This window comes from Xenopus tropicalis, chromosome 8 (assembly GCF_000004195.4).
Source record: "Xenopus tropicalis strain Nigerian chromosome 8, UCB_Xtro_10.0, whole genome shotgun sequence".
Classification (NCBI taxonomy): Eukaryota; Metazoa; Chordata; class Amphibia; order Anura; family Pipidae; genus Xenopus; species Xenopus tropicalis.
The window spans coordinates 71736296-71758837 of NC_030684.2; the positions used below are offsets into that span (position 1 = coordinate 71736296).

Here is a 22542-nt window from a genome sequence, read left to right on the forward strand (position 1 = left end):
TACAGAACAAATTTCTTTATTATGAGAACGTATACTCTCATTAAACTGCTGATGCTTTAACGGTTGGATTTGGCTACTCTCTCCAGTTCATCCTTTTTCTTGATGGCATATGAGTTAGAGGAACCCTAAAGGTAAAAAAATATTTTTGAAAATTAGAATGCAATACACATCACCACAACCCATTTGGCCACAGCTAAGAGCAAAGTAGGATGCTTTAAGGTTTGTTCTTACCTTGGCTGCATTAATAAGTTCATCAGCAACGCACTCTGCAATTGTCTTAATGTTCCTAAAAGCAGCTTCACGGGCCCCAGTGCAAAGCAGCCATATAGCCTATAAAAGGAGGTGAATAGATAACATATATTAACTTATATTAATATAAAAGTTAATCATAGTGGTACTTCCATTTTAAAAACTGCCATACCACAAAACAGTTTTTGTACTAGTCTTCCCCTACCATCACTACTTTTATCTAGGCCCATACCTGGTTTACTCTCCTAAGAGGTGAAACGTCAACAGCTTGTCTCCTCACAGTTCCAGCTCTACCAATACGTGTAGAATCTTCCCTAGGACCACTGTTGATGATGGCATTTACCAAAACTTGCAGGGGATTCTAGAAGAGAGGCAAAGTATTTAAGGAGCAAATTAAATCCCATTCATACAGCAACAAAACTGAAACAAATTCCACCATACATATACTGGGTAAACATTTTCCACTGCATTACTTTTTTTTGGTTAAGTCCAACTTAGTTTGCACCTTAAAATGCTTTTTAAAGCATGAAAAGAAGCTAGGGCACAATGACAACTTCAATTCTAATATGTGAAATATACAACCATATTTAGTCAAAATCACCGACCAAGTTTAAAGGTGAGCATGCACTGTATATTTTTTATATTTCTAATTGATTAAAAATATTTTAAAACTAATCAATTCAAGATTATGCATGTTTGTTACATATGGGTACCTACTTAACAGGTATTTAACAATATGGGCACACTTCCTGCACAGTAATTTACTGTGTTAAATAAAGTACCTAGAGCATCCTATACAAACCAAGCTGTTAGCTTTGACATACAGCAGCCTCCCAACCAACTTAACCCTATTCATTTCAGTAAACTTGCAGGCATGACACAGATTAAAGTCACAGAGCACCGAACAGGGTTCCAATTCAAACATTATTTTTCTGAAGGGATGCTATATTAAGAGAACTGACATCTTCCTAACTAAAGAACTTTTCAGGCGCTCATGTTTTTATGTTAAAAATGCATTTAGATTCTAATCACCAGGATCTACCGTATAACCAGCACTATGTCCTCAACTTACAGCTGTCAAAACACTGCAGATTTCTTTAAACAGTAATTAGAAGCCCACATATGGAAAAGTAATTTCAGTGTTTCCAAATGCACGTTTCAGTAAGATACAGGACCTAAATACGCCCCCCCCCCAGATGCATAAAAATGTTAAATATATAGACACCCAAAGGCCACCTCCCAAAAGCTGCCATCCTAGGCACAATATGGTTTTGTTATATAGGCTCAATAAAACGGCTACACAAATCAGTTTACTAATGTTCAAATGCAATCATTTTGCGCACAGACAACACATGTAACAAAGTATTACCTCCCCGGTTAGCAGGTGGATGATTTCAAAGGCATGCTTTACAATTCTGACTGTCATGAGTTTTTTGCCATTGTTCCTCCCATGCATCATAAGGGAGTTGGTGAAACGTTCCACAATGGGGCACTGAGCCTTACGGAAGCGTTTTGCAGCATAACGTCCTCCGCTGTGTGGCAGGAACTTGGCATATTTTTCCTTCACTGCAATGTAATCCTGCAAAAAGGAATTTACATTCTTATTACAACAGACAAATATCAGAGGGGCCCTGTTCAAAAGGATCTAGACTAGAGAATTAGAAAATAAATATATGCTTGTTGAAATGAACCCTTTGCAGTTTATTATAATATATACTTTTGGGAATGGTGTTAAAAAGGTTTTAATAAGAGGATCCTTACGGTGAATTTAAAGGTTGGGAAGGAAATGGTCTGATTGGAAATGGCAGGAAATTACAGAGGAGATAAATCTTGCAGGTGTAATTTGGAAAAAGTAGAGAAGAATAATAAGTAAAAGCCAGAAGAATACGCAAAGGAGCCAATGTATTTTACAATGAATGCAAACATATGTTGTGTATGTATAGATCTGCTTACCTGTAGAGAAATATCATTTATTTGTACATCATCTGTGCTCCATTTTCCAAACAGTTTAATTTCAGGGGTCTCAGCCCCAACTGGAACGGTCTCCCAATCTGACATCCTACAAGAAAACCAGTAAACAAGAATTAGAAGAAAAATACATACATCTGTCATAATCATATGATATTTTAGTTAGTGTAAATGGGAGTCATGCAACTATAGCACAGCAATATTGTATTCTAAAGCAATAGTGCCAGTGCGATATGCTTAATCCTGTTGACCAACTTTTATTAAGTTGTTACTGAATAGCCTTGCCTATGTCCACTGTTTTAAGCTGGCCACAACCTTCCATATCAGCTCTAACAGCCCTCCTACTGCCTCACATTTCTGCTACATGAAGCCTGCAGGACATGGCCTAGTGGCCCAATATACAGATTCACCCAAGGGCTATCCAGTGTAGTAGGGCTGCCAAACTAAATCATCAAAACAGGTACAGTTCTCCTGAGAAAAAAACTAAAGTAGCAGAAGAGGAAAAAGATGGAGCTGGTGGGAACAAAATAAAGTGGCTTACCCACCAAACAGAAAGGGCTTAACACAGTAACCAGGCTGCCTATAAAAAGCAGACGAGTTTTTGACCTATGGCATGCAGTGTTCTGCCTGCTATGTTCTGTATTAAAGAAATGTGGTGGTCAACGTGTCCTTTTCTGACTTTGATTAATTTAAATGGGAATATTAACACCCAAGAAAGATACTGCTGCTGCTGTCCAGTACATATTGTTTATACAACCAAAGTAAGCATTTGAAAGCAATCCTTGTATGTAGGTGTAAAACGACAGGTTATTCTTTAGCTTTCCCTGCCTAAGACCCAAAGCCTCATAACAAACCTAACAATTTCAGTACAATGGTGGTGGTGGGTTGCTGGCTGGGCAGTCATAGGGACACTCCAGATGTTACTGAACTACAATTCACAGATCCCCACCAATACTTGACTGGTAGTAAGATGAAGGGGCTGTACTTTTACAACACACAGCAGTATTCTATTCCTAACATAACTTTGCTGTTACTCAAACCACTGCCGCCTTTCTGTAGAAAATAGTTGCTTTTGCGGTTCTTCCCTATTGTTATGGAGAATATTTACCTTCCAGAGAGAAACACCAACTACCCAGTGTTCATGAAAGGCTATACTCTAGAATTCAGTTTGGCACTGGAACCCTCTGCAGGCACATTCTGTTCTATGAGACATTGTAGCTCCTTTAAATCCATCTCACCAACTAGAAAAGCTGCGCCTTCTAGATAACATAATGAAGAGCTAAAGCAAGTTCAAATGATTACACTGATGTTTTAGATACACAAATCAGCAAAAACACAACTATCTGTTATATGCAGCAGCCGCAACAACACATCACTTTCAGATCAAACCCATGTCAAGTGCGCTCATGTGCAGAGAAGGCAGCCATTACCCTGCACGGATATACAGGACTCGCAAATAAACTACAGCTACAGACTGTTAAACCTATGATACTATGTATATATACCGCTTAGTATGAACACCTACGGGCAACGTGTATGTGGGTAAAGCCTTATGTCTACGTATTAAGTACAGATCACACCGCGCATTGCGCTGTACATTACACATCCTTTAAGGCTCCCAATTTCCTACGTCTGTATATGTTGTACGGAACGTATTGTTAGCGATACCCTATAAATTTACATTGACATTGCTATAATATTATATGATTTCCACTCACGTGTCTCCTCGGCTGTGTCTTAACCGGTCGGAGCTCGGAGCGGAAAGAGGCCGGGGCGGGGTCTCCAACCCAGTTATACAGGGGCCCACACTTCCTCTTAGGCTTCTGCCCTTACTTGCTGATAACTACCCGCAAACGAACTGAAGCAAAAAGCGCCATATTCATCATGGCATGCTATGAGCGTCACTTCCGTGAAACCATTGCTTAAGAGGGCAACCCGCCTTCTAGAAATGCAAATAAACGTGGGTTATCATTTTGGTTGCTGGAAAGGTGGCGTGTAATGAATGTCTGCATGTATATGAGCTTGTAGGACAGAATAAAGTTTAGCCATTTTGTTTGCTATTTGTAGAAACTTTATAAACAGATAATAGTTGCTTTGCTGTAAGCCGTCGGTTTTGATAAAATGTTGCAATGTGCAACTCTTTATGAAGTTTGTTTTAGGAGTTTGCTTTGGAGAGAGCAATAATAAATGTACTGTGATTGGTATCGGTTTATTATACCCAGATGAATGGGTATTTACATATATTGTGATGTATTAAGTAGTGAAAAGGCGTACGCTGCATTGATTTTTAGTGTTGAAATCATACCTCCAAACATATTGAATAGGGAAACAGGGACAAAAAGAAACGCTGCGCGTAGCGCATGGTATGGGGTATTTAGGTAACCCTGCACACTGTATATTGTAATGATCAAGGGTATATAAGGGAAGTGACACAAGTAAACCACACCTCCTCTGATGAAGCGCCACATGGTGCGAAACGCGTTAGGAGATTAGGATGCACCTGGTCATTGTTTGGTATAGTATGCTTTTCATATAATTTATGTTTTTGTTAATTTGAGCCAATAAATGTTGTTGTTTTTATTCAACAGTACATTATATTGTAATTACTTTTATAAACTTTCATTTTTTGGTGTTACTGTTCCTTTAAAGCATTTTAATTGTAAAGGTGGCCATACACAGGCTGATTCTAGCTGCAGATATCGGTCCCTTGGACCGATTTGGCATCTTATTGGCCCATGTATAGGTACTAACGACGGGCCGGCCTGCCTGACCGACATCTGGCCTGAAATTGGCCAGATCTCGATTGGACAGGTTTAAAAATCAGTCAGACACCTATACCCATCATTTTAATTTGTTCATTTGGCCCCAGGGCCAAACAACCAAATTAGCCCAATATCACTCACCTGCAGGTGGGGATATCAGGAGAGGATCCGCTCACTTGGCAACCTCACCAAGTGAGCAGATCTTAGCGTGTATGGCCATCTTAACTGTAGCATTGTTTTTATCTGTACGGCAGGAACTATAGGGACTGGTAAAAGTCAACATGAGAGCCCTGATTGAACCGGTCTTCACCGGCGTCCCTTTGAGTCCCCAAAACTTTCTGCTGCGGACTGGCAAGGAGAACCTGAACAGAGTAGATTTAGACCCCAGCACAGTACAGAAAAAGGGTTAACCAGGATTTTTGTCAGAAGTAGACAATGAGTGAGTAACCAGGGAATCAGAAACAAGAATAAGTCTTTAGCAAAACAGAGCCAGCTTGGGCAATGGTAATAAACAGAGGGTGCATTTTAAATCAAAATTTCCTCCAAAATGATGTCAGTGCACATGCATTGTGCCTTACTCAGTGCAATACAGGCAATATAATCTCTTTATTTATCATCTATATTAGACGATTCAAGGGTCTAGTCAGACAGACCTTCTAACCCAGTGCTGTCCAACTGGCGGCCCGTGGGCCGACCCCCCTCTGTGTGCCCCCCCCCCCCCACCTGTCTGGCTGCTTTGATTGGTTACCTTTGTGTAAGATTTAAATGGTATCAGTACTGAGATTAACTGGCCCCCTGCATGTTCACACCTCAGATTTAGGATGTAATTCCCCTGTATTGTTTAAATTTGTAATCCCCTGTAGTGTTCACACCTTTTAGTTTCTGCATTGTTCACCCCCTGCAGTGTTCACACCTCAGGCTCAGACTGTAGGAGCAGTGCCATTGTGTGTATAGCAGGCACAGGCAGCATAGGGCAGGCAGAGCATGGCACACACAGGCAGCTAAGGGCAGGCAGAGTATGGCACACACAGGCAGCATAGGGCAGGCAGAGTAGGCCGGAACTAGGGGTAGGCAGAAGAGGCAGCTGCCTAGGGTGCAACGATTGGGGGGCGCCAGGCAGCAGCCTCTCCTGCCTACCCCTTGTCATCTTCCTCTGTCATTGCCCCTGCCGCTTGTCATTAGCGGTGGAGGCAATGACCGTTCAGATGGCGCCCCCCCTCGCACCTCTCCCCCCCCCCCCTCGCTTGTGCTTTGGCGCGTTCGGGGGGGAAGTGGCCGACCGGGTTGCCTAGGGCGCCCAGTCAGCTTGGCCCACCCCTGAGGCAGAGTATGGCACACACAGGCAACATAGGGCAGGCCGATTATGGCACACATGGGCAGCGTAGGGCAGGCAGAGTATGGCGCACACACAGCAGCATAGGGCAGGTCATTGTTCCCTGACTCTATTCTTCTAGCTGCGTAATGGAATTAAAATATCCTGATCTAAATAAAAAAAAGCAGATGTCACTCATTCTCTTTTTATTAATTGCATTCCCAGTGTTATGAATTACATTGCTCCTGTCATTTTAACTCAGACGCACAGTCTTTCGCTTCTGCCACTGGTAGTTCTCTTGCGCATTCTTACAGCTGTTCGGTCAATTTTTTCTCCCCACAGCTTGCTCTTAGCATCTTGCTCGAGTTTTGAGCGGGCAATTTCCTGGAAATCAATTTTTCTTTGAGATTTCTCAACGGCCTGCTCCAGAACAGCAGTTCCCTAATGGTAGAAAATGAGTAAAAGGGAAAATAAAGATAATAAACACATGAGCTGGCCAAGAGAGGTATCTCTGGTAATATCACAGAGGAAAGGAATATCTATGGAATCTGTACCATACTAAGCATTAGGACCATCTTAAGTTATTAGTCAGTCACCCACATTGTATGCTGCCTTTATTCACAAAAGGATTATAAAGTTTATCTTATGGAAATAAGTAAGATTATATGTATTATCATGAATCAAAAATTCTTTACCACTTCTAAAAAAATTAATATAATCTTAAAGTTCTTTCTATTGTTGCAGAACAATATTCTTCGTTGAGTCATACCTTTAAGATGAGGGTGCTCTCAGGGACCTGGGTTCCTGGATGTCGTTGTAGAACTTTTATCAAGGGGCGATCAAGACGCTCTCGTACTGAAAGATCCAATGTGGACACTGGGCCCTTTTGACATATAAACACAAAAATGTACTTTATATAATGTATTAACATATGTGCCAAAATACAGTGCTGATTCAAATAACGCAGTGATCCCCAACCAGTGGCTCATGAGCAACCCCTTGGATGTTGCTCTCAGTGCCCCCAAACCAGGTAGTTATTTTTGAATTCCTCACTTGGGGGCAAGTTTTGGTTGAATAAAACCAAGATTTACTACCAAATAAAGCCTTCTGGAAGCTGATAGTGTGCATAGAGGCTGCCTAATAGCCAATCTTAGCCCTTATTTGGCACCTCCATGAACTTTTATGATGCTTGTGTTGCTCCCCAAGTCTTTTTACATTTGACTGTGGCTCATGAGTAAGAAAAGTTGGGGACCCTGCAGTAAGGCTTTCATTACCTAATGAGTATTTAGCTGATATTGCTCTAAACTGTATCTCCTTTAGGCCTATAGGTAAATGTTGGAATAGGTTTTAGTGTGAGGAAGTATTTCTACATCATTCAGGTCTACTTTTCTCACTGTTCACAATTACAGTATGTAAGCAGCTTGTATTTACATATCTAAATTAATATATTTTTCAGATAAAGAATTTCAGTTACATACCATCTGGGAAATGTAGCTTGTCTTTATCTCATCACGAAGTTTATGCTGTTTCTGGATATAATTTCTGGTTTCTCCCAAGGCCAATATTACATTTTCCTAATGAAAGAAAAAAGGTAATATACATGACTCTGTAAACAGGGTACTGTGTTGATTTAGCTAAGTTGTGCTTGTCAGGCATGGCACTGACACACATACGTATTACAACTCTATAAATTTTATTTTTATAAAGTTTTACAGATTTCTTTTTGAAAATACCCTGATTTACTCATGTCATCAAGTAAATGTATAGGTAGAAATAGTAACCAGAAATTGTCGAAAATCTGGCATCTAGAAGCATATAGGTGCGAACCCATTTTCTGTTCTGTTGGATCTTTCATAGGGCAGGCATGTAAAGTAATGTTACATTTTTATTTTACCTTTAAGATCACAGACTAAAAATCTTTCAAGCACAACAGGTCATAATGCAAGTAGGGTTAATCCTGTGTGTTTGAGGACGTTCCCCTTCATCATATGGTTTACCATATAGAGAGGCCAGGGAGATATTGGGGGCAGAACTGGAGCTGGACTGAGCTGGGGTAGAGTCAGGTTGCAGTGATGGGGCACAGGAAAAGCTTGGGCAAAAGGGGCATTTAATGTATTTCTGCCCAGGAAGAAATGTATGTGATAAAGCTTACTGAGTTCACAACAGAGCATCACTTTTGTTTTTAGTCCACACAATACATTTATCAAGTGGCCTTGGTGGTCAGAAGAAGGCCAGATTTCAAGCCTAAGTACAGAAAAGCAAATAGCAATTCAACAACTATGTAGAGCCAGGCTAAAGCTGATGTCTGCTAATAATTTCCAAAGCACAGTTGAAATAAATCTGGTGGAAAATAATTAATCTGTATGTGTAGGTTAGGGTGGGGGTCATTAAAACAGCAGCCAGGAGAAACAGCAGAAGAAAATGGAGTAGATAAAGGGTTATGAAAAATATGAAACTGCTTTGATAAGGGTGAAAGGTACGAGAAATCAAATACAGAAATCAAATGAAGAAAGGATTGAGGAAAAAGATAGCGTAATGCATATTTACTAGAAAAATTTAGGGTTGTCACCTGTTCTGTTATCGACCAGTTTTATAGGGACCAATTTCAAAAGTATAAAACCTAACAGAAAACACTGTATGAATAAAGCTAACAATTCTTTTTAACTTCTGCAGTTTTAGTGACATAGTGGGCTTTGTACTGCATTTCAGGGGGAAATTAGGTACTGGGACATTATGGGGCACTAGGAGAAATCTAGGTGTTAAGTGACTTGGAAACTATGTATGACTGCCTTAAAGAAAAACTTTGGAGTGGGCTGGGGGGATTCATCTATTAATAGAGACACCTTGGTCCTAATGCCTAATATTTAATAATCAATTTCATAGATTAAATGAGAACTAAAGCTTAACTATAGAAACAGTCTAGAAATGTTGTAAATTAAGTTTCTGTACTAGCCCAAGGCAACTACAGCCCTTTAGCAGAGAAGATCTGTGCCTTCAAATATGTCCCTGGCACATCCTTGTTGCAATAGGTGAAGAGTGATTTTTATTTTTAGGTCAGATAGACAGGCAACCATTTGGGCTTACTCTTGCCCTTTCTCAAGCCCGAAACGTTGGATGTCCATCTAATCTAAAAATAAAAATCACTATTTGCAACAAGGATGTGCTGCAGTTTTACTCTTCATTAGTGACGTTTATTTAAACCCTTGGCAAGGTGTTCCTTGACTGCATAATAGCCAACTGAAATGTTTTCTACAAGTTGTAGAAGCACACACTATTTGAGTAGGTCCAAAGATGTCCCTAGCAGCCCCCCAAATTCTTTTCTGCTGATTCACTGCACATGCTCTGTGCTGCTGTCACTTACTGAGTTTAGGGCCTGACTATAAATGTAGAACATAAATGTAACAGTATAAGGCTGATAACTAATTCATTCAGATTCACATTATATGGCAGCTCCAAAACCAGTGCAATTAGCATCAGCAGTTAACAATCAGCCCTGTAGCATTCGTTTATATGACAGGTCAGTCTCATTTTCTGTTTGATAATTTGCAATGACCCCTAAGCTCAGCTTCTCAACAGCTGCTCAGAGCCCACTGAGCATGTGCACTGCCCCAGACAATTCTAACAGAATTCAAGAGTGGGAGCTCCTGTGACAACTGTAAAGACCTATATCATTACTACTATAGAGATGCTGAAACTTTAAGCTAGTACAGTCATTTTTAGGGTTTAGTTTTTCTTTAATTGCATGAAAGACAGGTTTTGTTTCTAAACAAATGGTCAAATCTATCACAGTCCTGAAAATGTTATAATTTCTTCTTGATTAATCTCATGTGTAAGAAATCCCAAGCCCCATTATTTTGCATTTGTATTATCTAATAATATTATTCTGTCATAAAAGATATTCTTATGTGCCTCACTGGATAGAATGAAAACATCACAGTCTGTGGGACAAATGCTTTTACTAATCTTTTTGGAAAATCTGCCACATTACCCTTATCTGGAGGCTTTCATCTGCCTTTATGTTAAGTCCTTTAGTCACACTTTCTTTTAGGTCCTGGATTTCCTTGACTCTATTCAGTTTTAGAGGTAGCATTTTCTGAAGCATCTCACATGTCACAAATGCACTGTTGATTTCAGTGAGGCAATCTAGAAAACATAAAAAGGGATGGGCAATAATAGGAAAAAAACTGAGGATGGGAATTGACATTATTTTGAACTCTGTTTTTAAAATACTGTTACCTGCATTCCGTTGGTTTAGAAACTGGTTCATTCTAGTGGTTTCTTGTCCTGGGGCATAGGGACTTGCAGTCTCATTTACAATTTCTAATACTCGGCTCTTTTCTTTGCAAAATTCTGAGAGTATCTGGCGGTGATGGTATAAAACCTGCAAGATCAGAGCGAATGGTAAAGAGCCAATGAACTTGACACGACAAAACAGAGTACAGCAATGTGCAGAGCTGCAAACAGCTGAAGCCAAGAAAAGGCAATATTAAAGAGACAATAAAAAACTGAGTAATGGCAAACAGGGTAGTTTTGGGTTCTTTGAGCTCTATGTTTGTAAGAAGTCCAACAATACAGAGCCAAAGGACCCTAAATTACTCCCATGGACTTAAATGGGAATAAGTTTTGGTGATGGTCAGGAAACTTATGCAAATAAAGTAGAGGTGGTTTCTGTAACTTTAGCACTGCGTTTTTGGGCTGCTTAAAAAAAGCAGTGTTCCAAATGCCCAAAAGCATTGTACATTTCATTATAGTTTGGGCAGAACACTCCAAATTGGATTTTTGGATTTTCTACTCATTTTAGCACATCAGTTTAAAGAAACAATTGTGACCTGTAGTTGTCTTGAGATTTCCTGCAACTGCTGCTCTGAACCCTTTTTCACCTCCATCAGACCATTTTTTTCATCCTGTAGAAGTGTGTCCGCTTTGTCATGTTGCTGGAGGAAAACAAAGGGTATTTAAAGAGAAGGAAAGGTAAAAACTAAGTAAGCTTTATCAGAAAGGTCTATGTAAATACAGCCATAAGCACTCACAGAAACGGTGCACTAAGTCCTCTATCAAAGAAACATGATTTCTTGTCTTCTTTTTTGTAAACATTATGTTCAGGTGTCTGACTTCCTCTCTCAGAAAAATCCTTAATTTGATGGGCCAGAGTCTACTGCTGCTTTCTCTTTTCTTCCCTCTCCTGCTCCCCCTCCTTCAAGAATGCTAAGAACCACCCCCTACCTTAGGAATGTGTGATCTGAGCTATAATGACTAAAGCTGCAGCAGGAAACTACTTGAAATGGCAGCTGCTGTCTTAAGCAAACAAAGAAAGCTTCTAGAGTTGTTTACCCATGTATGGTAATGCTTTCTGCAGAATAAATATATTGTTCTAGGTGGCACTAATGTGGTGAATCTACTGGCAGTAAAATGCCAAAATGACTTTCCTTCTCTTTTAACTATATGGATTCTGTATTAGATTTTTTAAGTTGAATTTACTCTGATCCACAATAGTAAGGGGTCCTCCACCCAAATATGTTTTTTGGATGATGAAAGAAGATGTAATTCTGAGTAATGTTCCAATATATATATTAATTCACAGTTTTTGGACTTAAAGTTACTTGTAAATAGAATTGCTACTGAAAAGCTTTTCCTTCCTCTAGTCCTGTCTCTTAAAAAATTGTAGCTGCATTTTCCCAGTAGTGCAGAGAATGTAAACAGACAGATACTTTTTCAATAGCAATTACATTGACAAACAGTGTCAGACTAGGACTTGTAGGGGGCCCACCAGAGAGTCAGACACCAAGCACCAGCTCTCACAATGATTAGAAGATGTTAAATCTTATAGGTGTTATATGGTTCTGTGGTGGAAATATGAAATTGGAAATGGCAGTTATTATTGGCTGGGGCCCACTGGGAGATCTTCCAGTCCAGGCCAATCTAACTCTGGTTATAAATAACTTTAAAACCACTGAAATTGTTTGTTTAATTTGATTTAGAAAACTGAGAATAAGAGCCAGAATAGAGCAAATGTTTCAGGAACATCGTAATACCTTGACTTTGAAATAGTAAAGTATATATATTGCACAATAACCATAAATATCTTCTAAATTATATTGTTATAAACAGTACTTAGTAATGTTATTATTGCTGTTTATTGATGTCATTTCTGTCACATCCTTCACTGAAACTTATGTATTTTAATAAATAAAGTACCCCCAGTTGTAAAATATACACCTGGATTGTATAAAAGCACTCACCCTAAATGTTGCAATGCACCTGCACTCAAACTGGTCTTATATTATTGTGGGTGTTGGGTCAATTTATGGTATGCAACAGTTCAAAAGGACACACACTCCATATTAAGTGAATCACAAATTGACGATAATACTTGGTCAGAACTATACATATATGTATATACACATATATAGTAATTAGAGAATGTTGTTAATTGGCTCACTCTACAAACAGTCCACTTTAACTGCTTTAAGTCATAGTAGATTAAAGCTACCAGTGAGATCAGTGGGTAGATGGGTGCTTACTGAATGAGGTTACATAGATAATAAACCAGTGACATATGGATAACTGTAGATCATGTGAAAAGATACAAGGGGGGATCGTTAACTGTAACTATTATTACAACAAACTAAACCATATTAACTTCTATAGATAGGCACATTTTACACATATATCTTTATTTAAATTTTTAATGTTCTAATGCAGTGCTGTCCAACTTCTGCGGTGCCGAGGGCCAGAATTTCTCTAGCATACATGGTGGAGGGCTGCTAATGGAAGCCAGTTTTGACCACTCCCCTTTTTGAAACCACACCCACTTCAGACCACACCTATTTTATCACAATGGTGGTAGCACAGCAAAATCCCAAATGCTTGGTGCTTACTGTGGGGATATCAACCATCATTCATATGTGAAAGAATTATGTCATATTAAGATATACCCTTAAATTCCATATGCCTTCTCCTCCCCTGTGGATAGCAGAGCAACCCCCAGTACACAATTACACACCTTAGGGACCATTTAATGGCTATTTCCAACTGCTAACAAACTCCCACAAACCCCTGCCAGGTTCACCTCCCACAAGCAGCATAGGGCAAGCGGAGTATGGCACACACAGGCAGCACTCTGCCTTTCCTATGCTGTCTGTGTGTGCCATACTCTGCCTGCCCTACCCTGCCTGTGTGTGCCATACTCTACCTGCCCTATTCTGTCTGTGTGTGCCATACTCTGCCTACCCTATGCTCCCTGTGTGTGCCATACTCTGCCTGCCCTACCCTGCCTGTGTGTACCATACCCTCCCTGCCCTATGCTCCCTGTGTGTGCCATACACACAGGCAGCATAGTCCAGGCAGTACCTACATAGGTACCTACAGTACCTATGTCTGAGGTGTGAAGAAGTGAACAATGGGGGTGATTACAGCCTGAGCCTGAGGTGTGAACACTGCAGGGGGTGAACAATGCAGGTATTAAAAGGTGTGAAAAACACAGGGGATTACATTTTTAAACAATGCAGGGGGATTACAGCCTGAATCTGAGGTGAGAACCATGCAGGGGGGCAGTTAATCTCAGTACTGATACCATTTAAAGCTTACTGAAAGGTAAGCCATCAAAGCAGCCAGACAGCTGGGGGGCCACACAGAGGGGGGTTGGACAGCACTGTTCTAATGTATCTGAGGTAAGTGTACCCTGTGTATAAAGTCTAGTTTTGCTTTAACACTTGTCCATTGCAAGACTTCATACAACCCAGATACACAAAGCAATTAAATAATTACAATAAAAAAACATTAATGGCAACTGTATAACAAAGGGGTGATTTCTTACCATCTCCTTTTTAGGTCTTACTGTCCGTAGCTGAATAGTTTCTCTATTTGTGAGTATGTCTCTTCTGATGTTAGCATGAGTACGTTCCAGCATGTGTCTCATTGTCTGCAGTCTCTGGATATTTCGACCAATCTCACCCAAGACTTGCCTAAGATGCATCATTAAGTGTTTTGTGTCTCTCATATATCCACGTGCAAGAATATTGCTGGTCTCAGCGATAACATCGCGGTGGAAAGGGGGAGGTGTTTGAAAATATTCTCTTTTTGTTGATTGGTCCTCTTCATGCTTAGGACTGTGACCATTTGTTGTTAAAGGGGCAGCAGTTAAAGGCCGTTGTCTGAGGTTATATGCCCAGTTGATTGTGCGATATGAGGCATCTTGCCAGGAGGCAGAGCCCACTCTAGGAACTGCCATGGAGAAGCACTGTAAAAAAAACATGAAAAAGGGCATATAACATCAAATGATTACTTTGAAAATACTCAGTAAGGGTTCGATTGGCAGCAGATTAACTTTGTATTTTTTCAGAATATTTATTTCAACAGGGATGAACAATATTTAAGTCACTTGTAGAGATAAGAAGAACTCATTTATGCATGCTGCAAGAGTTTCATTAATGAATGTTCCACAGTTTACAGTAGGCCTTACTGTGCATGAACCATGGTTACAGTCCTCTATAAATATCTATAATCAACAAATAAATGTAGATAGTGCTAAATATTATAGATGGTACGTAGGACTATGCTAGAAATGAGAAATGGCTGATGGGAAATATCATTGGCTAGGGGCCACTATGGCTGGGGTTCACCTGGAAATCCTCTGGTGCTTTAGCAGGCCAGTCTGAGGATAGATAGATAGATAGATGATAGATAGATATGACTTGCTCAGTCACAAAAACAATCATAGCACAGCTCAACATTTAAATTATTTTGTCAAAAAAGGGAGGAGTGATGGCAGGAATGAGGTGCTTGAAACACTGCTAATTCTCAAGGAGACAATGACTAGCACTGTGGTGAAAAGGTGGCCTTCTAAGTACTTGAATTTTGTGTAACCCCCTCCCCAATCCTGTAGTTAATAAAGGAACAAAATATTATTTAAAATATACATTAAATAAAACTTTTCTGTGGTTTTAAAGATTTTTGTAAATGTAATTGGAATCAGCTGTGACAAGCAAAAAAACAAAACAAAACTGGAAATGTTTAATGATGTAGAATTACATTTTATTTGATTATGCAAAACTCGTTTTGGGTAGAAATCACCTTTAACTTTAAGTCACCAACAGTTGTTGTGATTTGCACTTTATATATATTTCAATGAAAGTGTTGTGTAAATTCTGACTGTGAATAAAAAATGGTCTTTGGTCAATTTGTGCAATTTGTAAAGATGTATACTTAAGGAATCCAGTATATAAAAACGCAATTAAAGGAGAACCGCTCAGCTCAGCCCACTCCAGTGCCTGTGTCGGCCTGTGTGCAGACACACAAAGATTTCGACATGGAAAGGTACAAGTATGCACTTGCAAGCCTACATCCACTCTGTGTGTCTACACACAGTAATGCAGTAATACAGACACTGGAGCAGTCTGAGGTGAACAGTTACTCGAACAAAGGCCATGAAACAGCTCAGTGTGGCTTTAGCCTTAAGATGCTGGTAATATTGTTATTTTTAATATATGTAGCTGTAAAACAGGTCAGCTACCACAAGCTTTGTAAATGGGAGCCTAATTGTGTTCAAAAATAGCACTGAGAGTTACAAATATGGAAACACCACAAACAAATGGCATCCATGAATTGTTCTGTTGTGACCCTTTATACTTAAAGGACAAGGAAACCCAACTGCACTAAGGAGCACTAACTATGTGAAGCATCCTCCAGTATATTGTAGTTGTTAGGTTTGTTACTGGGCCAGTGGCCTCTTTAATCCCACCCTAGTGTATTCAGGTTTCCTTGTCCTTGATACAATGACTCCCCTACCCCTTCTTCATTTTTGTAATGAATTTTTCAGATGACATCATAATGCATGACTGGAATTAAAACTAATTGGTTGTCCGTAAAGTTTTATATAAGTAAAAGCAAATTTTACTATTTCAAGGTCAAGATGTGGTGGTATTTCCAGGGTTCAGGGCGCTGCTGCCATGAGGTTAGTTGAGAAACTTGCCTCAGGTGGCAGCACCCCATAAGTTACCAAGGAAGGCAAAAAGCCGCACGCTAATGCTGTTATTGACACAAATGCTGCAGGGAAATGCTAAATACTAGTTGCAACTCACAGCCAATATTGGCAGGTGTAATAGTGTTCATTATGACACATCATATGCAACTATTGTTGATGCAACAAATTTTGTCAGTAGTGTTGGGCCCAGGGCAAAATACCCCAGATGGCATCCATTATTTATAACATACACCTACAGTTCTTTATTAGCTACAGAGTGTTGCATGACATTAAGGGTCCGATTCACAAAGGTTCAAAAAAACGAGTGATATTTATAGCATGCATTAAAAATACTATCACTTCTTATTTTTTGAGAGTTAATGATCGATTCACTAAAAGGACATTTGTCTGAATTAAGAAACAATGTTATTGTCGTTATTTATCTGGCGGTGACATATTTTTAAGCGTTATTTTAAACCATGCAATATATTTATGCGTTATTTTGTAGCACTCGATATTAGGGCACGCTATTACACACATAGCCATTACTTTCTGATAACTACTGTTCTGAAAATGACCATTTCCCTGAAAACTGGAGGATGCATCACTCTAAGCCGATCACATACTTGAAAACATCCGACTGCAAATTCCATCTTGTCCGCACAGACAATCACCAGCTGCAATTTTGTTTAGTAACGCCTACTCCTGGGAGGCGTTTCACAGTAATTATCACCACATTTTATGTTTTTAACGCTTCATATGTGTTTGTGAATTATGCGTTAGTATTATTTCTATTCGATAATTACTGCATTGCGATAACGCGCTTTTTAACTCATGCGATATGAGTGTTAACGCATGCAAAATGACTTTGGTACTTAATTATCGCACACTTTTTAACGCAAAAAACTATGCGTTAACGACCTTTAGTGAATCTGCCCCTAAGAGTTGTAGTTCAACATCTCTGACACGATCAAGACTTTTTAAAGAGTTATTTACAACAGCCCATTGGTTTGTGGAATAATAACTATGTGTCTCCCTGCACAAAAGGTCTAAAAAGAAGCACATTTTAACCATATTATTGAGAAGGCTGCATTTATAAACATACACTACCTGCAGGGTTTTGTACTTACATTTGGGGACCAGTTAAGAATAGAGGGGGGAATTAAACATGGGACTATTAAAGCAAGCTTTTTAGCCCTTACACTACAGAAGGGTCTTGGTAGTTAGGCCCTTCAGCAAGAGCAGTGTTCAAAATGCACTGTTTTTTTCTTGGAACAAAGCATTTTCCCCCATTACCCAACAGAGGCACTTTGATGCAAATCTGACACAATTGCAGTCATAAATGAGCCCTATAAACCCTACAGTTACATCACAATCCTAGAACAGAATAACTTTGTGGAGTACAAGTCATTTTCATAATGCATGTAATTGCTGTTTTATCTTTTACCCAGTTGTCCCAAGAGACAGCTCTATGCAGGATAGAAATGTCTTTTGAATTATAAATATTCTGAGATGCCCAGCTCTAAATAGGTAGAAATAAACCCACTAAAAAGTCCCCTGAAATAGCTGACATGTGGGAATAATTAAAGTGCAAGATATTGAAAGGAAACAATCTTACCAAGTGAGGTTCTTTCTTTACTCCTGCCTGGCCTGACTGTGTGTGTTTCTCTTAGGATACTGTTGCTATGGTAGCGTCTTGCTTTGATACTAACCTTTTGTGTGTGCTATTCTGTCGCTCTGCATATTACACTCCCTGCATATTTTATAGGGATCTCTAGCAAAACTTTAATTCCCAGCTACCACATTACACCATCATTCCAAGTGTGTGTTGTATGTGTGTTATATGTGTGCAAGAACTAACGTAAAAATTCTGTTTACGCAATTGTTTGGTTTCACAGGACTTGAATAAGCATAGCTGACAACACAAATACCTTTACTGATTTATTTTATATACCTACAAGATAAGCTGGATTTCCTGGGTTTTTGTTTAGTACTTACCATTATTTGTGAGTAATCTTATATTAGTTTGGGGAATAATAACTGTCCCCCCCCCCAGATTTGGGCCCCTAAGGTGGGTTCCCGTTTAGACAGGCACTAGAGGGTGGCCTCATGGGATCTGGACACCTAAAGGTGGTCCTAGATGTTTATGTTCTAAAAGGGAGTTTCCCTGCAAGTTAACAGCAACCACTAAATGGTGCTGTGCTAAAAGTATAAAAGGGGATGACTCCCATGTTCAGTGGGTTTTAGTCCCGGAACCTCCCTCTGTTAAGAGGTATTAAACAGGCTTGTGTTCTAGTTAGTAGATTGTGGTAATAGGTCGCTCTAGGAGTGACAGGCAGGATAGTAAGAACGGGCAGATATAGCCCCACCAGGAGTCAGAGGGGTTAAGACCCCCCCCAGCGTTCATGGCTGGAATTCAGGACATGTAGTGTCTAGTCAGGGGGACTAAGTCACCACCAGGGAGTTTCCTAATCAAAGGGTACTTAGGCATGAGTACTGTGGTGAGTCCTTGTGGAGGGTCCACCTGACGCGAGTACCCGGGAGAGCCCTAAGAGAGGGTCTCCTGGCGAGACTACCCCAAGGGAGGGGCAAGGTACCGGGAGTTGCAGGGAGTCCCTGTCCAAGGAGGACATTACAGAGTTTCCAAGGGAGGGGAGTTATAATTTTACCTATACCTACCCTGGGTGGAGGCATGCCAAGTAACAGCAAAATTATACCTGCTCCCCCATAGTAAGCGGGGACACAGGGCTCCTGTAGCACCAAAAGCAAGCAATTGCATGATACAAGTAGCAGCACCGGCTAAAGTGGGCTACATAGCTATGTGTCTCCCTGGACAAAAGGTCTAAAAAGAAGCACCTTTTAACCATATTATTCAGAAGGCTGCATTCATAAACATACCTGCAGGGTTTTGTCCTAAGGGACCTTATACATCACTGGGCACTCACCATTCCATAGCCTGTTTATATCACCACTTAGTGCTTCTAAAGTGATTGGATTTTCCAGGTTAGTTTTATATGGAGGGGGTTTCTCTCTCTTGCCAGTTGACGTTTGAATTGTGACTATTCTAATATTCTGATTGGCTACAGATTTGTTCTAGCCTTGCACACATTACCATTTCATTCTAGCAGACAGGAAAACAAGCTAAAAATAGTAAATCTGAATTGATTCTGCTCGTTTTTGCATGCTTCACACTATTATTTGCACACTGATGTAAACGGTAGGAAAATAGGCATAATAACTATATGGGGGGAATTTAAAAAAAATTGTGATATTGAGATAACAGAAAAGTGGAGATAGATTTGTCCACTTATACTTCTGTTAATGTGTCTTTTAAAAGACCGTTTTAAAATGTTGCCTTTCTCGTGATATTTTAACAGCATTTTTTTCTAAATTTTTCTCAGCTGTACAAAAAACTTTACAAAAATTACAATTCAAGACAAATTCAAAGGTTCCCTCTTAGGAGAGAGCAGGAGGATCCTAGCCGCAGAGTTTAAGATGGTTTGCAGGGGAGAGAGGTGGGAGTCTGGGAGGCCGGTTAGTAGGAGATTGCAGTAATCTAAGCGGGAAAGGGTAAATGAATTAGTGTTTTAGCAGTAACTTGTGAAAGAAAGGGGAGTATCCTGGCAGCATTGTGGAGGAAAAAGTGGCAGGTTTTGGCAGTGTTATTAATATGGTTAGAGAAGGAGAGGGACTGGTCAAAGATAACCCCCAGACAGTGTTCTGAATTAACAGGGTTAATGATCATGCCATCAATAGTAATGGTGAAAGGAAGAGAAGGGCTAGGTTTGGGCGGGAAGACCATGAGCTCTGTTTTAGCTAGGTTAAGTTTGTGGTGGTGTTGGTTCATCCAGGAGGAGATAACCAGGAGGCAATCAGCAATTAGTGATTAGTGAATGGGTGTCTAAATATATCTGGAAGTCATCTGCATATAAGTGATATTTAAGACCAAATGAAGAGATATGGTCTCCTAAAGAGAGAGTGTACAGGGAGAACAGCAAAGGACCAAGTACAGAATCCCCAAACTAAGCGGAACCGGGGAAGAGGATTTGTTAACAAAAGCAACAGAGAAGGAGCGGTTAGAGAGATAGGAAGAGAACCAGGATGCAGCCTGATCCCGGATACCCAGAGAATAGAGAATTAGCATAATGACAGAATGGTCGACAGTATCAAAAGCAGAGGAAAGGTCCAGGAGAATAAAAACTGAGTAGTGTCCTTTGGCCTTGGCAGTCTGGAGATCATTTGCCACTCTACATAAGGCCGTCTCAGTGGAGTGCGCAGGCCGAAAACCAGACTGCATCGGGTCCAGCAGATTATGGGTGCAGAGGAAGTTAGTGACACAAGAAAAGACTAGGAGTTTAGAGGCTAGGGGCAGGAGAGAGACGGGACGGTAGTTAGAGAGACAGGATGGGTCCAGTGTAGCCTTTTTAAGAATGAGCTTGACACATGCTTGTTTGAATAGAAAGGGGAAAGTACCAGAAGTCAGGGAGGAATTGTGGGTAAGAGCTGGAGTAAGGGCAGGGGCACAATGTTTTAATAGTGATGAGGGCTTAGGATCCAGTGAGCAGGTAGTAGGTTGAGAGGAACTAAGAAGCTGAGAAACTTCGGACTCTGTCACAATATCAAAGGAGCTGAATAAAGAAAGAGGAGATTTAGGAAGGTTGAGATTGTTGGTGTCTGAAGGTTGAGAAAATTGGTTGAGGATAGAATCGACTTTGCTTTTAAAAAAGTCAGCAAAGTCCTGGGAGGTGTTTCCAGATACGATTGATTGGTTGGTGAAGTATGGAGAAGTGAGTTGAATATGGAAAATAAGTGTCTAAGGGGGAGCTTTACTAATCCATGAACGCTCCGAGCGTTCGTTTAGCGTATGTACGGCTACTTTTTCGTACCTTTCGTACTTTGCAACAAAATTTGTGCGACAAAATCGTATTGCCCACGCCGAGTAGGAAAGTTTTGGATTCATTCAAGCTTCGGTATCGTGACTTTCCTTGGGCCAGGTTTGGATCGTTCGGATATAAAAAATTTAGTGACTTTCGGATCGCCAATACAATATTATCGTGACTAATATGATTTTTTCATAAGCATATTCGTGATATTTGCGATCTTAAGAAATTATTGTATCCAATACGAATTTATCCCATTCGGGATTCAAATTCGCGTTTTCATGAATGTGCCCCTAAGTGTCATGGGTTGAATTTATTAAAATTTACAAGTGTATTATAGTATGCTTGCTTGGGTGGGAAAGCGCAGAATTGAGGCTGGACATAAGGAATTAATAGTGCAGGGAGTCTGCTTTCGCACGTGATTTCCTCAAACACGTTCAGTAGATTGTGCACAGATGATGATCTGAAAGAGAAAAAGGCTTACTGTTAAATGCAGAGAGGTCTAGATTTTTTAAAAAAGACCAGTTCTAGAAAATGTCCATCCTTATGTGTAGCTGTATTAGTCCACTGCTGGAGGAAGTTAGTCGGAGAAATCTAGATGGCCAGGATTAAGAAGGGTCATCTATATGGCCAGTGTTGGACTGGCCCACCAGGATACCAGGAAATCTCCTAGTGGGCCCAGATGCTCTTGATCATTTGGCCTGTTTCATGATCATTCCCTATTTCTGAATGGGAAGAAAGAGGAGAAATAAATGGAAGAATAGATGCTAGCATGTAAATAAAAGAGACTAGGAGAATAAAGAGGTTGGGTGAGGAAAGGAGGAAAACTAGTTTGGAAAGCAGACCTAGAGTCTAAGGTGGGCCCCTGGGTTTCCTGTCTGACACTGTATATATATATATATATATAAACTGCAGGGTTGTCAGAACATACAAAAAAATTAGAACTAAAATTTAAAGTCAGAGAGAAATGTACTGGTTTTAAGAAGATGAATAAAGGTTAAGCTTTTAAAGACTCGTATGGTGTTCCGTTCGTATGGTGTTCCGGTCTGCACTAAAGCCATTTTTGCTGATTTATGATTGCTTCCCAGGGCTTTTTAGCACCTGGACCTGGACCATTCATTGAATGTGGTGAGTCTCTTCAATTTGACTAACCGTGTATTGGGACACAAGCGATACACCCAGGGTCTATACACCTGGGTCATAAATTACTTTAGGTATAATTGGATTTTGACAGTTAAGTTTACCTCATAGTACAATACACATTAGTTTGTGATTATGTAAGCTATGTTTATAGCTTTTCTGTCTTTATAAGGGTATTTGAGTATTTGATTCAGAGAGGAATGTAGCCAAGGCTTTTGTAGAAGGCCTGTAAACGACTGCCACTTACAGAGAGAGGGTGGAACAGCTGAA

The 22542-nt window shown here is 40.0% G+C and overlaps 2 protein-coding genes across 6 annotated transcripts; both read right to left on the reverse strand.

Annotated features, from left to right (window-relative positions):
- rps5 (ribosomal protein S5) lies at positions 1-4131 on the reverse strand. Of its 2 annotated transcripts, XM_012968458.1 has the most exons (6): positions 3936-4131; positions 2203-2308; positions 1619-1828; positions 482-610; positions 232-330; positions 1-125 (listed from the first exon to the last, which is right to left on the reverse strand). In XM_012968458.1, the coding sequence occupies exons 2-6, from the start codon at positions 2305-2307 to the stop codon at positions 57-59; spliced, it is 612 nt and encodes a 203-aa protein (XP_012823912.1). In that variant the 5' UTR covers position 2308; positions 3936-4131; the 3' UTR covers positions 1-56.
- A 2351-nt stretch (positions 4132-6482) lies between these two features.
- On the reverse strand, positions 6483-19286 carry ccdc105 (coiled-coil domain containing 105). Of its 4 annotated transcripts, none has more exons than XM_031892064.1 (8): positions 19151-19286; positions 14108-14530; positions 11121-11225; positions 10528-10672; positions 10280-10434; positions 7770-7865; positions 7061-7174; positions 6483-6732 (listed from the first exon to the last, which is right to left on the reverse strand). In XM_031892064.1, exons 2-8 carry the CDS (start codon positions 14519-14521, stop codon positions 6550-6552), a joined length of 1212 nt encoding a protein of 403 aa, XP_031747924.1. In that variant the 5' UTR covers positions 14522-14530; positions 19151-19286; the 3' UTR covers positions 6483-6549. The 4 variants fall into 4 exon arrangements, with proteins under 4 accessions (XP_031747924.1, XP_031747923.1, XP_012825104.2 ...); XM_031892063.1 differs by having other exon boundaries at positions 19198-19269; XM_012969650.3 differs by lacking the exon at positions 19151-19286 and adding an exon at positions 17871-17972.
- Positions 19287-22542: the final 3256 nt, after the last annotated feature.